Raw genomic sequence first — 14,301 nt, forward strand, 5'->3', positions numbered from 1 at the left:
CTAAAACACAAATTCCTTTCCTGCCTGCTGAATGGTGAAGCAGTATTTATCTCTAACCTGCCTTGACTCCATGGCAGGCACGGTCCTAGTGCGTTTCTCTTTCCCAAATTCAGCCCTTTATCTCTGCTGCTGCTTCTGTAGAATTAGTAATGTGAGAACGTGGGTTTATTTGGTCTGAGCAGTTTAGCTGGGAGATTCACTGACTGCCTTCTGCTGCCAAAGGAAGTAGGACAGCAAGATAAGATGATCAGGCAACCTACCTACCTACCCAACCACACTGATTTCCTCCCTGCTTAAAACCCATTTATGGCTAATTATCATTCTTGGGGGTTTCTCTGGTTTCTTAGGCAAATGTCTGTGTTCCAGTGGACTCTTTTCTCTCGGACTTAATCAGGAATGAGATGATAAAACAGCTCCCCGTAATGGCAGAAGCAGTACAGTGTATCCGTGCCGAAGGTCTTAAGACAGCTCTTCTAAGCGACGACTTCTGTCTGCAGAATGGAGAGAGCTTTCTGCCCCTAGACCGAAAGCACTTTGATGTGGTAAGCCTGGATGGATTCCAAAATGCAGTTCTGTAGCTAGGTCTACAGAAAGCAGCAACTAAAATTCTTTACATGTGTAATTCGTTGTCGTGACTGGGCCTCGAAGAGGGTCTGAGTGAGTGGCAGGTACTTGCGCATTTGAGAATTCATTGCGAAATGCCCACGCGACCACAACTGTACGTGTAGTTAGTGATGTTGTAAAAGGACTTAGAGGCTGGAACACTACACAAGAAATAAATGTTATTACCCAGTGCCCCTGCTTGCTTTATCTTTAGTCCTTCCTCTTTTAAAGCTTGTTTCATCCCTCGAGACTGGTTCGAGTGGCTTCACTTTAACAGGCAGCGATGAGGACTCGCCTCAGCATGACAGAGTATTTGCTTTTTTGTGCGTCCCAACTCACATCGTTGAATTTCAGGAGTTTATTCATGATTTAAATTTGTTTTATAGGCTTGATTGAGAGAAGAAAATATGCAAAGAGTCATCATATTGATACATTTAAACCCTGGGACTCTTTAAAGTAATCTTATCAACATTATGTCATTATCGACTCAGCTTTCTGTGCATTATACTAGTGACACCAGTGCCTATGAAGTTCTCTTAGTGGAGTGATGCTCTGTGGTACCTTTCATCCCAGACTGTTTCAAAGCACTTTAATAACCATGGCCTATCCGGTGTCATCAGTCATGCGATGTGGCTCTTCTGTAACAGCAGGCAACAGCACTGCACAGTAATTAGTGGGAAAAAAAATTGAATTGAATGTGAATTTCCATTAGGATTGGCTTTTATGTCTATCTAATAGATTCATTTCTATTCCTGGAGTGTTTATCAGTGCAGGGGTGAAATACTGCTCGCATTTTTTATGGTTGTGAGGACAATGTGAGCATTCAGAGACTGACTCGAGACTTTTTTGATGCAAATTTGGGCAGATGATTATGGTCAACATCTCTGCTGCTGTGAAGATTGCTCTGGCATGGTTGATAGGTGTAAGGGTCAGGACACCACTTTTCCAGATCCTTTGGAAGGTGGTGCAATCCAAGGCTTTCTTGGACACCATTGAGCAGTTGGTTCAGCATGGTCTGGGACATCCAGTGAGTCTCCCACATCGTGAAATCTCGTTGGATATCTTCCATCCAAGGACTGGCTGATCCTGTCTAGTTTATTTGAGCTGACAGAGCCACAGCCAAGCAATTGGCACCCACGCAGTCACTTGAATCACATCCTAGCCAGCTCTGTCAGCCCTCCGTTCCCCGTGTCCTTTATTTCACATGTTACTTACACTGTCAGTCTCTTTCCCTCCCTCCCATCCTCCATTTCCAACACTGCACAGATGTTTGTGGTCACAGTAGGCTCATGCATAATCCATTTGTTGTTGCCGTAGATGATTGAATCTTGTCGGGAAGGAATGCACAAGCCAGATCATCGTATTTACAAGCTGTGCTTGGAGCGCTTGGGCGTTCAGCCCCAGGAATCCATCTTCCTCGACAACAGCAGCCAGAACCTAAAAGCAGCAGCCCAGCTTGGCATTAAAACGGTGAAGGTACAGAGCAATGCAGCCAGGGCAGGCTTTGGGTACCGTTTCTAAGTCCAGAAGCTGTGTTTGACTTGAATGGCTCAGGATTTTCAATCTCAGTGGCAGGCTCGTGTTGCCAAGCCTTTTGTTGCAGCCTGTCCTTATTGCTACAGGATGTGGCGGGGTTAAAGGGGAGGATTACTGGCAAAGTCTGCACTGGCCTGTTTCATTCACAGCTCTAAACCCTACAGCGAGTGTAACCTCGGAGAAGTCGCTTCTCCTTTATGGACTTCAGTTCTCTATTAGAGAAACAGCCCTAACCATATGGTTGAGACAACCACATCCATCTGATGTGAGAAAATAAGGCATTTTTAATAAATTCCTAGAAGCTCTGAGGCTTCATGGACCTGTCAGCTGGGGACTGGTTAAACCCCAGGCTTCGGAGATAGTGAGCACAGGGGTTTTACTTTGGTGAGAGGGAAGGACAAGCATGGGACTGGTGGGAGGAGTGAACTCTGCTCCCCTGGACTGCACACAGGGAGTTCCAGCTCGTACCCCAGCCCAAGCTCGCAGCGCCAGTGCCACAGTAACAGGCACATCTCTGGGACAGAGACCAAGGCGGGAGGCTCAGCGAGTACTGGTGACGGCACTCTGTGCTGGCAGGGACTGGCCAGCCAATTCCTGTGTGTCTTAGTGCATCAGTGCTGTTGGACTCAGATAAATGCATCACAAGTGTGCAGAGCTTTTTCTTTCCGAGACAATTTTATCTTTGATCATCCAGTGTTTCTCCCTCCCTCCTGCTTTCAGGTCGATGATCCAGAAGTAGCACTTAAGGAGCTGGAAACCTGTCTGGGTTTTCCTTTGCAAGGGTTTGTCCCGTATACTCGTTCAGTGAGACGGAGCATGGAAATCCCAAAAGATCATCTCCAAAAGTACCTTGAAAATGTTCTCTGTGACCACGCAACAGGTATTGCAGCACTTTTTGCTCTTCAGCCTGAAAGCTTGCACATTCTGGAGCCATTGGCTCTTTCCATCATACAACAGATGGATTGAAAACTAATATTAACTAAAAGCTTCTAATATCCAAGCGAACGGTGCAGCCGCTCAGGTTTCAGTGATCCATCACTGTTTCCCAGAAATGGGAAACAACATTTTAGGACTTCCTCAGTTGGGAGGGGTTGAGCACAAGTTGCCAAAGAGATGCCAGGAATATTCCCGGCCTGTGAGCCACCTATGAGCTACTGCCGTGGTCCCCAGGGACGTGGGACACAGGAGCGAAGTGTAGGTTCCTGATTGCGGCAAGTGAGATCTCAGACCCGGGCGCAGGAAGGGGAAGTAAAACCTGGAGAAGTGGTGAGAAACAATCCCAGCTCACGCTTGTGTCTGCTGCCCCTCTGCTCTCGACTCCACAGGCCCACTAGTGTTACGGCAGTTTGGCTACGGACAGTCTACCCGGACCTATTATGTCAAGTTTGGAGAGCGCTCGCTGGTGCTGAAGAAGGAGCCCTCTGACAGCCCTCATCCCTCAGGCCCTGCTGTCAGAAGGGAATACAGGTGAGGAGGAGCTGTGCTCCTCGTGGCAGCTGACCAGGGAAGACTTGTGGGAGATCCCAAACAACCCCATCCTAGGGACAATGCTCTATTCCAGCCTTGGCTTTTCTGTTCCACATCACACACGCGGTTCACCCACCTGCCTCCCCCGTTGTCCTCCCCTGCATTTTCCACAGCTCCAGTCTGTGATCTTTCCATTTGGTACAGCTGGCGTGAGCAGTCCTGGATTGAGAGACAAGGCTGCGCTACTGCCCTGCAGCTGCTGCAATCAGGACCACGTCGCTGTGAAAAACACCCTCCCCATTCCTGCGCTGCGATCGCTCCCATCCACAGAGCTCACCACAGCTCTCCCAGCACGTGTCGGGGGACGCAGGATCTCCCTGCGGCGTCTGGCACCTTGGGTGGGAGAGAAGGTGCAGCACAACACTGCAACTGAGCAGAGAGGAGCCTGGCTAAGGGCAAGCGCCTCTCTAGTGGGGTCCCGCTGCAAACCAGTTTGCTGTGCCAGAAATCCCTGCCTCCACAGCAGCAGAGCAGCAGGACGCTCGTGGGGGGGCTGCTGTGATCTCCCCTTGGTTTTTCAGAGCGTGTTAGTCTCAGGGCCATACAAAGGTTTTGGTGTGCTGCTTTCCCCTACCCCCAGCCATGTTATTTTAGTGTGTTTAAAACAGCACGTGACTCTTTTTTTACACTGTGTGTCTGCCTAGCAACAATGCAGCTCTAGTATCGATTCCCTAATGCCTTTCTGTGCTGACATGGCTCTCGGACTCTCCCTGGCAGGGTACTGAAAGCACTCTCTGAGGCTGGTGTTCCTGTTCCCGCTGTACTTGCTCTCTGCGAGGACAGAAGGTAATCCTGTCCCTCAGCTTTCACTCCGTGCTTGACAACTTCAGCTAGATTCTCCCAAAGATGAGGAGAGGAGAGAAGGAGCCAGACCTCACAAAGTGCACTGGTCTCATTAGTGTTTGCCCAGTCTTGGGCTAGAGGAGCCTCTAGGAGCTCAAAGGACAGTGACACTTTTATTTGGCCTGTTTTAGGTGTGTCCTTATTTTAGCAATTAATCAAAATGCTGTCTTCCTTTGAGAAGCCGCTATAAAACAATGTTGTAGGGCTTCCTGCTGACTCCATCTTCTCAGGTTTGCAGTAAGGAGGTGATTTTTTCTAACTGCCAGTCCTCAGACTTGCCACAAGGTCTACAGCTGCAATAGCTGCTGTGACCAGGACACCCTGTCTAGCCTGCAGTCAGCACAGCTACGCTCAGATCTCTGCTGGCTGCAGTAATAAAGTCTCTGCACTGCAGTTAAATGTGTGTCCACCGTTCGTGGTGTTTGTGTGCAGCCTGACAGCCCGGCTGCAGAGCCCACTGCAGAGGAGGCAGGCAGACAGTTGATGCTGTAGCCCAGCCCCAAGCTCAGCTCCCTGGGGCTGGAGGGACCGGGACGGATCGTGCCACAGCCATGTGCCACCACCTGGCAGCCCGAGTTGGGCTTGAGCCCAGGCCACAGCTGGGTGTGAGCGTTCACGGAGCAGGGATGTTGAGGCTGCTCCTCACCTTGCCATGCAGGTGAGGCCTGGGGGCACGTTCAAAATGCAGTGGAGATCTGAGGGGTGGTAGGCAGCAGGATTAACCTCAGACCCGCTGGTTCCACCTTGCTTCCCCAGCACCCTTGGCACACCTTTCTACCTGATGGAGCACTGTGCTGGCCGTGTCTACAGCGACGTCTCCCTCCCCGCGCTGCAGCCTAGCCAACGGAGGGCTGTTTATGCTGCCATGAGTGACGTCCTCTCCAAGATCCACAGTGTAGACCTCGGAGCAGCCAAGCTGGAGGACCTCGGGGAGCATGGTGAGAGAAGTCTATGTATCCTCTATCACTGTTTCTTTCTCCTGTGTATCAGCATTTCAAGAGATAGGCTCGGGTACAGGGCTTGGGCCGAACTTGAGGGCAGTTGGGAAAGTGAAGACGGGCAGTGGGGTGTCTGAATCCCCAGGCACGGTGGGAGGGTGTGGAGGGCTGCTTCAGACCCTCCAGGGCTGTGTTTACTGTTAGCAGTCCCCAGAGCTCCCTGCCACGAGCGAGAGCTGCACTGTGGGTGCAGGAGGAACTTGTTCACTGCCATCTCTGGCCAATCATCCTCAGCTCCTCCGGTCTCTCTGCAGGGCCACCTCAGCTTCTTGGAGTTGGTGGAGAAGTTATGTTTTTGTCCAGGATCTGATTATTTCCAGCAGAATATCAAATCCAGTGCCAGTTAAGAATGTATGAGACCCCTGGAAATCACAGAGACCCCTGGAGCTTATCTCAGGGTGCTGGACTGAGATCTGCTTGGCTGTTTTATTTTTTCTGCATGCACCTTTTCTGCATCTCTTTTGAAGCCTCTTTGTGCCTGTCCCTTTCCCTGAGAGCCTTCGTTCCCTTTTTACAGGTAATTACATTCAGCAGCAAGTTGAGACCTGGACAAAGCAGTATCGAGCTATGGAAACCCATGTCATCCCAGCCATGGAGAGACTCATCACGTGGCTGCCTCTGCATTTTCCTGAATCTCAGAAGATGACGCTCGTGCACGGGGATTTCAGGTATTGCTTGGCTGACAGCACTGCCCTGGGCCAAGGCTCCTTCCCACGAGGTTTAGCGCACACAGTTCCTGCGTGACTGGAAGCTGGTGAGCTCTCTGCACCCTGGCAGGATGGCTGCCCTCTCTGTTTCCTCCTCAGTAGGCTACTGCCCTCTCCTGGGGCTCAAACTGGGCAAGGCTGTACTGCACATCATCTACAGCACGTGGCAGTGCAGGACCTGGAGTTATTGTGTGCCTTTGAAATGACCAGCAGATCCCCCTGGACAGTGACTTGCCTGCTAGCCTCTCCTGTAACATCTGTTAATGATCTGAGGCCCTGAATAGCTTGGTTTCATTCTTCAAAGCACAGTTCAGTTTGTCATTAACTGTGGAGTTCACTATTGACTAATCTCTGTCCTCCCTGACCTATGATTGCAGAAATGAATGTTTCACTTGTGCAGCCTCCCAAAGGACTTGGCAAATTTTGTACAGAGTGAAGAGCACTGGAAAGCACCTACTGCTGCAGAGCACGGGGATTTTTTCCCCCTCTTGAGTCTTTTCTGATCTCTTTTTCCCTCTGATACAGGATGGACAACCTGGTCTTTCATCCAGACAGGCCAGAAGTCCTTGCTGTCCTTGGCTGGAAGCTTTCAACTCTAGGAGATCCCATCTCTGATTTGGCGAATAACTGCATGGCCTTCTTCCTGCCACCTCACTTCAGTGCACTGAGAGGTACAGAGAGGGGCAAAGTCACGTTTGACACACACAGAGAGGAACCAGAGTTCAGAAACAGATTAGCTTCTGCCCAGAGAGCTCAGCTGGCAGTTGGGCTCATTGCAATTGGAAAGCACTCTGGGTCTCCTATCATACTCCCTGCTCTGCCCTTTCTCCCCTCCCTGAAGAATCCTCCATCCCTGCAGGGCAGAAACACCTTTCTGCATGTACAGTGATCGCTGTGCCATGGTCACCCCATCCCCAGTCTGTCTCGTATCTGCCATCCATTTGGCAGATACCCTGCCATGTTCTCCCTGTCCTGGCTGGTACTGTCACCCTGTTTATGCATGTGGACCTTTGTCAGCAGTCATGTCAGGGATGGCCCCAGAGAGGAGAGCCCTGCTTCACAGCTTGCAAAACTGCATTTAAAAATGAGTTTGGATTACTTTCCCTCTCCCTTCAGCTGTAAAGCTGGGGAGCTGTTTTGGGTGGGAAAGCTGTGAGCCAGGCCAGCCCAGAAGGGGTTTGTCCATGAAGTTATACATTTGTTAAAAAGAATATAGGGGTAAACCAAGAGGGAAATCACTCCATCATTTAGGAGGAAGATCCATCAGTCCCTGCTTTCACAGACTCCCACAATGAAGAAAACTGCCCATGATGCATTTCACCTACATGGGTTGGTGCCAAAACCCCATTGGTATGTATGGGAACAGCATAGCAGCAGTGCAGGTGTTGGGTGGGTGCAGGCATCTCCACTGCTCCCCAGCTGCATGGCTCTGCCACAAGCCTCATGGCATCCCTAGAAAGCTCTGAGCTCCTCACTCTCTGCTGCTTCACTGTTGCCTCTTCACGTCTTCCAGGCCTGAGGAAGTATGATTTGGGGCACCTGGGAGTCCCCACGGCAGAGGAGTATTCCCAGATGTACTGTGAGCACATGGGAGTGGAGCATCCCAAGAACTGGAATTTCTACATGGCCTTTGCCTTTTTCCGACTGGCTGCGATGCTGCAGGGACTCTACAAACGCTCTCTGGCAGGTGAGGAACCCGATGCCACTGGCTGTATTCTGCAGCCAGAGCGCAGACACATGAGCACCGGAGTGGGGAGAGCTCTCACACTGTACTGGGGGAGGTCAGATCACCAGCGGGTGCCAACGCTCCTGGCTGTGAATCCTGAGAGCTCCGAAATCCCAGGTGCTACAGCGAAGCGTGGCTGGCAGTTGTGTGCTTTCAGCAGAGTTCCTGCGGGCTCAAAATGAGAGATCTTGTTTCACCTTCGTGTTTGGAGATGAGTGACCTGGGAGTAATTGTGCAGCGAGTTATTGCTGCATGTAGACAAGAGGGATGGGAATGGAGTATCCTGTAAAGCACAGAGCTCCCTCCCTGCTCCAGCGCAGGCTCTGGAGGGTGCGAGGCTGCTGTAACCTTTTGGTGTGTAGTCAGGATGAGTCCTGCAAACAAAACAAAGGGCCAGAGGGGAGCACACACATGGAGCATTTCCCCAGCAGCTGCTTTTTGCTGGGTGCAATGTCTGGTCTGTTCCTGTTTGTGCTGATAGGAGGTTGCTACGTGGTCACTTTTCTTTCATGGGAGAGCTGAGCAGAGGCCAGAGTTCAGAGCTCAGAGCCGTGTCCTACAGGTGGAGCTCTCAGACCTTCAAACTAAGCACCACCTTCGAAGAGAGGGAGGAAAGCAGGGGGGTGGTGTGAACTCTCAGTGCTGTTTATCTGCATATATCAGGTCTGGCCTGGGAGTCTTTATCAGAGAAACAAGATGTTATTTTTGTATGCCTTAGAGAGGAGTCTCCCGAAGTCCTGCTGGGCGGGCCCAGACAAGGGCACATGGCGCCGTTTGGGATGTGAGTACATAACAAGGGCTCTTTTCAAACAAAGGTGTGCTATTCTCTTGTCCCCAGAGAGGCCAGCCCCGGGTGAAAGCAGCCCAGAGGATGCAGAGTTCGTGGCCGACCTGGCTTGGGAGTTCGCCATAAAAGAAGGATTCCGTGTGTTTGACAGCCTCCCCACCACAAAGCCTCTTGCACGACGTTACAGCACCTGGGCCAGGCAAGGCCCATTCCTCAGCAGGAGCTACGGTACCTGGCCACGTCCTGGGGCAGCTCCTGAGCCCAAAGTCCCCCTGGTCGCTCCCCCCACCAGCCCGTTGGGGATGGCCCAGAGTCTTTGCTGCAAGCTGGAAAAGATCATGGGTGTCTGGTGGAGTTTTCTGGTTTCCCAGCCCAGATGGACTCCATGTCCTCTTCTAGAGCTGAAGGTGAGACATCTTCCTCCCTAAAGCAGCTTTGCTTTGCTGCACCTATACCAGGGTGGGGGACTGGGGACTCTGAGTGTTCTTGCTTAATGATCACATCAGACACTTGGCACTCATAGAGTCCAATGTCTTGGAGAAAGGGGCCAGGTTCCTGTTGCTGGCTGCATTTGGGTAACAGAGTTCATATTCTGGGAAACAGCAGTTTCAGAAGCTGGCACTCCCTTTCAGGATGAGCAGATTAATGCCAGCCCAGCTGTGATCGCTGGTGCCACTCCACCAAGGTCCTGCCACCAATGCTGATGGAGTCCCCAGAGCTTGGCTGGGCTTGGGCTTTTCAACACCTTCCAGTTCAGTGCTTGCTCATTCCCTTCCTCTGGCAGGGGGAAGCCTCGCTGCTGCCTCTGTGTGGGAAAGGCTAAGTTAATTCTCTTTGTTAGAATCGCTCCCGATGCCTCTTTGGGAGGTCCCTCAGGTAGGACAGGGAGCTGCTTGCAAGCTCCACAGCTTCATTTCTTCCTTTGTGCTCTCTTATCGTGCTCTCCTTGGCAGGGGCTGTCCCTGCAGATGTCCCCATCAGCAAACAGTTGCCTGCCCAGTGATAAGCCAAGTGTGATCAGCAGGGCAGGCTCTGGTTGCCACTTGGACTTTGGCCCTGCCACCGTCCTGGCCTCTCCTGCACGGGGCACGTGCTGCTGCAGCCCTGAGCCCTCAGAATGGAGGGATGTTGGTCATTCCTGGTATGGTGGTGAGGAAGCAGAAACCAGCTACCAAAGTGACTTGCCCATGGTCATGTGGTGGGTCAGTGGCAGAGGTGGGGGCAGCGTCAGGTCTCAAACTGTAGAGTTTTAATTACACATCTCTTCCTTCTGCCAGGGCGGGGCAGGGCAGGTCAGTATGCAGGTATCAGGACCCCTGGGTCCCCTGCCCGGGCTCTGCAAACTGGTTTCTCTGTGCTTCCACTTCCCGGTGCTGCTGCTGGCCACGGTGCGGCTCAGTGGCTCTGGGCTGGCTGCTGTTGCAAACAGATTTGCTGGGAGTGGTGTCACAAGTAATCATTCACAGAGCGTGTCAGGAAAGCAAACATCCCTATCCTTGGCTTGCTACCCAGGTTATGGTCTTAATGTATTCTAGGGGTATTATCAGCTCCTCCTGGGTTACTTAACTGCCTTTTAGCTGCCAAAAAAAAAAAATCCCATCTGTTGTTCAGCCCTTCAGAAGCATTTCTTTGTGCTCTGGCAGCAACTGGCAAACCCAGCGTTTCAGGGCGCGTAGCAGCTGATCCACTGAGAAGGTGGAAAAGGAGGGGAAGCAGCAGCTCTGGGGTGTTTGGAAGCGCTGAGATGAGCAGGTCTCCTCGCCCTTCTCCCAAACACTCATCCTCAGAGCTGGGAGAGAGTCGCCAAGTCTCCAAACACCAGCACTGCCACTCTCTCTCTACTCCATGCCTTGGGCTTATGGTAGGGACACTGCTCCTTGGCTGGGGGAGCAGAGAGCCCCTTCACCCTGCCACCTCCCTGTCCATCCCACTGCTCTCTCCCTCAGCACTGTCTCTGCACTGTGAAGCTTTGCTGTGGAAGTGTGTTGTGAAAGCCAGGGGAGGAGTCTTGCTGCCTGCAGCAGAAAGATAATGCAGTGGAGCGTTAAACAGCCAAATAGTCCTGGCCTGGGACTGTCACTGTGTTCATAAGCTGGGCAAGGGCCAAGGGAAAGGGCAAGCCTGCCCCGTGCCAGCTGGCACTGCAGGGGTGGAGGTTCGTCCCAGCGAGCTTGGCAGTGAGATGCCCTTGGCCGAGGGGCTCTCGGACGAACAGGGCAGCGTCTCAGCTGCTCCTGCCACGTCCCGCACGGGGAGCCGGCAGACTTTGCACCCTGGTCCTGAAGGCTGCCCGTCCCCGCGGGTCTCCGGGGGGATCCTCTCCAAAGGAGTGGAGCAACGCTCGGTTTCTCTTTCCAAGCGAGCATGAGCGCGTCTGGCCAAAGCACTGGGCACACAGCTGTGCTCCCAGCGTCCTGCCTGGGAGGGAGCCAGGACTGGCTATCAGAGGGGGCCAGCACTAGGGTGGGGGGATGCAGGAGGATATAATGTGTCTTGTCGTCTTCCATCAGGCAGAGAGTGCCAGGACCAAAGCAGTGGCTCTGACAACGGCTCTCCAGGCCGTGGATCAGGATAGCCAGGTGAACACACCCGTGCACCTAACATCTGACCCTTCTCTGGCCCAAATAAAGCAACACAGGGACACCTCCCTCCGGGGGCCTCCTCCACACCAGGAACATCGCAGTCTGGGGCCCGTGAGCATCAGGGGTGATTTGTCCTGTCTGTTGTGGGATCCCCAGTGAGGACGTTTCCCCAGCACTGCATTCTCCAGGGTGTTTGGAAGGGTCTGGGGCATTTGCTGCCGTCCTTCCCTGGTCCTGCAGCCCCTTACTTGCCCTGCGTGTGCTTTGATCTCACTCTCACACAGGTCTCTGGATCAGAGCATCTCAGCAGTGCAGACCCCAGCCTGGTGCTTCACTTGGACCTGAGCTCTGTGTCTGGCTGAAGGTCCTGCGTGGTTCACAGGACAGCGCTCTCCAAACTGGAGCGGAGCCACTAGCTGCAGTGCTGGGGAGCCTTGGACATGAGACTAAACCAGCCACTCTGTCATGGGAGAGGTCGTGCTGACGGCAGCCTGGGAGCTGCTGAGTTTCAGTGGTGGTTGCTGTTATCTCGTGTCTGGGCTCAGTGCCTTTATTGCCCGGCTCAATAGGTGTGGGGCAAAATCCACCCCTGGATCATGAGGCTGCAGGCAGTCAATACCAGCCTTGGAGGGGGAAGTTGGTCAGGAATGACTGGGTGGGGGTGCAAGACTTGGTTTTGGGAATAAAGAGGGTGGAGCAGGGTGTCTGTTCCTCCTTCACAACACCTCCAGCTACCTTCAGACTCTACAAGGATCTGGCAGTGTTGGGGGAACTGAATCAGGTCCTTGAGGACTCCTGGCCTCAGGGGAAGCTTCAGAGCTGAGGCAGTGCCTGGTCCATGGAACTGGGAGGAACTGGGACGACTCCATTGTCCCATGACTGCTGTGTATCTCTCTGGGTTTCTTTGGGGACCACGGAGGGTGCAGACTGGAGCAATGGGGGCTTTCAGTGCTTCTCAGAGACCAGCAGCAAGGAGAGAACTGTGGGAACAATCATGGTAATTCCTGAGCTCTTTATGTGTAGTATTAATTCAATATTAAAGTGATGGACACACTTCTTTGAATTCTTCTCCAGCTTCTCCAGCGTGGGCGCAGCCTCAGAGCCCACTTTCACAAGGCCACATCCACCTGCCCAGGGTCACCACCACACGCCTGCTCTCAGAGGCACAAGGGGTGCTGCCGAGGAGCCCTGGGGTGGCCATGCTGGCTGCTCAGCACCAGCACCTGTAAGGAATGACCTGAGCTTTGGTTTCTCCCAGGCTCCAGGGTGAAATTCTACCTCTCCCCCAGGCACTTGGCTCTGCTGTGAAGGGGGAAGGAGCCTGTATCTAAGCCTGTATCTGAGCCTGTCTGGCCAGCTGCACCTCCCACCATCTCATCTTTCAGGCAGGCTCAATCCCAGGCAGCTATTGCAGGGCTGAGAGTTTGAAGCTGAGAGCTGGGTCTGCCATGAAGGTGTTTCCTCCATTTGCATGTGGTTTTAGTGCTGCTGGGGTTTGTCTGCTAAGCCCCAGGGAAGGGAAGGGTCCTGCTCAAGAGGAGCAAAAGCATTAACATGGGGTTAATGCTCCGTGTCATCGGTTGTCCATCCAGGTGTCAGCAGAAGACACACACACAGAGGACAGCGTAGCAGGTCTTGGCTGGAGCTTGGCTCTGAGATGTGCCTTGTGGATACACAGCCCAACCTGGTCCCCCGGGGAGATGCAGGGCACACAGGCACATCTCCATGGGTAAAACAGGTCTTGCTGGTACCTCCCAAAAGTGGTTTAACCCATGCAGGTCTGCAACAGGAGGGAGAACATGTTGGACCAAGCGGTCCTCGTGAGTGCCACCTCCTAAAGGGCTGCCCAGGACCCCCTGTCTGGGGCACAGAGGGGAATCAGTCACCCTTCAGCGGATATGGATGAGAGAGGCTGAGATCCAGCACAAGAGGATTTCTTTTCAGCTGATCTAGGAAATACGCAGCCTAATCTGAGTCCCGCTGGATAACCTTGGGCAGTCGCTTTCCCTCTCTGGGCTTCGTGGTTCCTCCCTGCAAAAGAGGGCTGATACTCCCCTCCCGAGGGAAACGCCTGGAGACCTGCAGAGGCACCAACTACCACCGTGCTACCACCAAGACTTTCAGCGACCTGGGTCTTCCAGGACAGTGGGTTAAACTATTTTTGAATTGACTTATTCTACAATTTTTCTGGCCCCTTCAATAAACCAGAGCCACCCCCCCAGTTACCCTTCACAGACCCCTCGCTACGGGAGCTAAAGAGGTGCTGTCAGATGCAGGGTCATTACCCACAGGTTTATTTCGGAGGTTAAAAACTCTTCGTATTTTTGGTCTGTGGCTTCTTTAGTGATGGTGATGATAACTTGAGAACATCTCTGTTCCCTGCACGGAGTTGCACAAGCAGAAAAGGCCTTTAGCCATTGTCGGGACCAGTTTTACGAAGCCTCTCATTGGCATGCACGGAGTAGTGTCCCTGTGGCGAGAGGACTTTGCTGGCTTTGTTCCACTCCCCCTACACACAGGAGTTTCTTTTTTTCATTCCTGTGAGCGTGCTGATGACGGCGTGTCCAGATAACCAGGGGTCCCTCATCACCTCCCCTGCCCCACAAAACTACCCAGGAAAACAGAGGTGCTGCTGGTTTTCTGCTGCCTTTCTCCTTGCTGCCTGCACAAAGGTCCCTGGGCACAGACAGGGACAGGGACAGGAACAGGGACAGGGACAGGGACAGGGACAGGGACAGGGACAGGGACAGGCGGTGCTGGACACCCACGAGGCATCCCTGGTGCACCAGACCAAGCCTTGCCAATGCGATCTGAACTGAGCTGGGCTGAACTGAGCTGTGCCAGGCCAAGCTGATCCAAACGGGGCCTAGTTGAGCCGAGCTGAGCCAAACTGCACTGCCCGAACCCAGCTGAACCGAGCCAATTCGATCCGAACCGAGCCGTGCCAAGCCGGTTCAACTCAGGCTATGCTGATGCGGACAGAACCAAGCCG

At 52.9% G+C, this 14,301-nt stretch overlaps 1 protein-coding gene across 5 annotated transcripts in view; it reads left to right on the top strand.

The window, feature by feature from the left end:
- ACAD10 (acyl-CoA dehydrogenase family member 10) overlaps positions 1–12,362 on the top strand; it is a 14,686-nt gene extending 2,324 nt beyond the window's left edge. For 2 of the 5 annotated variants that reach the window (XM_068412637.1, XM_068412641.1), the window contains 11 exons: positions 348–542; positions 1,921–2,079; positions 2,860–3,019; positions 3,465–3,606; positions 4,384–4,452; positions 5,266–5,447; positions 6,025–6,175; positions 6,740–6,885; positions 7,728–7,901; positions 8,779–9,134; positions 11,238–11,687. In XM_068412637.1, coding sequence (XP_068268738.1) covers positions 348–542; positions 1,921–2,079; positions 2,860–3,019; positions 3,465–3,606; positions 4,384–4,452; positions 5,266–5,447; positions 6,025–6,175; positions 6,740–6,885; positions 7,728–7,901; positions 8,779–9,134; positions 11,238–11,468 — 1,965 coding nt within the window. In that variant the 3' untranslated portion in view covers positions 11,469–11,687. Of the gene's footprint in view, positions 1–347; positions 543–1,920; positions 2,080–2,859; positions 3,020–3,464; positions 3,607–4,383; positions 4,453–5,265; positions 5,448–6,024; positions 6,176–6,739; positions 6,886–7,727; positions 7,902–8,778; positions 9,135–11,237 lie in introns of all 5 variants that reach the window. The other 3 variants (XM_068412638.1, XM_068412640.1, XM_068412639.1) reach the window with 3 other exon arrangements.
- Positions 12,363–14,301: the final 1,939 nt, after the last annotated feature.

The sequence above is a fragment of the Nyctibius grandis genome, chromosome 14 (genome assembly GCF_013368605.1).
Source record: "Nyctibius grandis isolate bNycGra1 chromosome 14, bNycGra1.pri, whole genome shotgun sequence".
Lineage (NCBI taxonomy): Eukaryota > Metazoa > Chordata > Aves > Nyctibiiformes > Nyctibiidae > Nyctibius > Nyctibius grandis.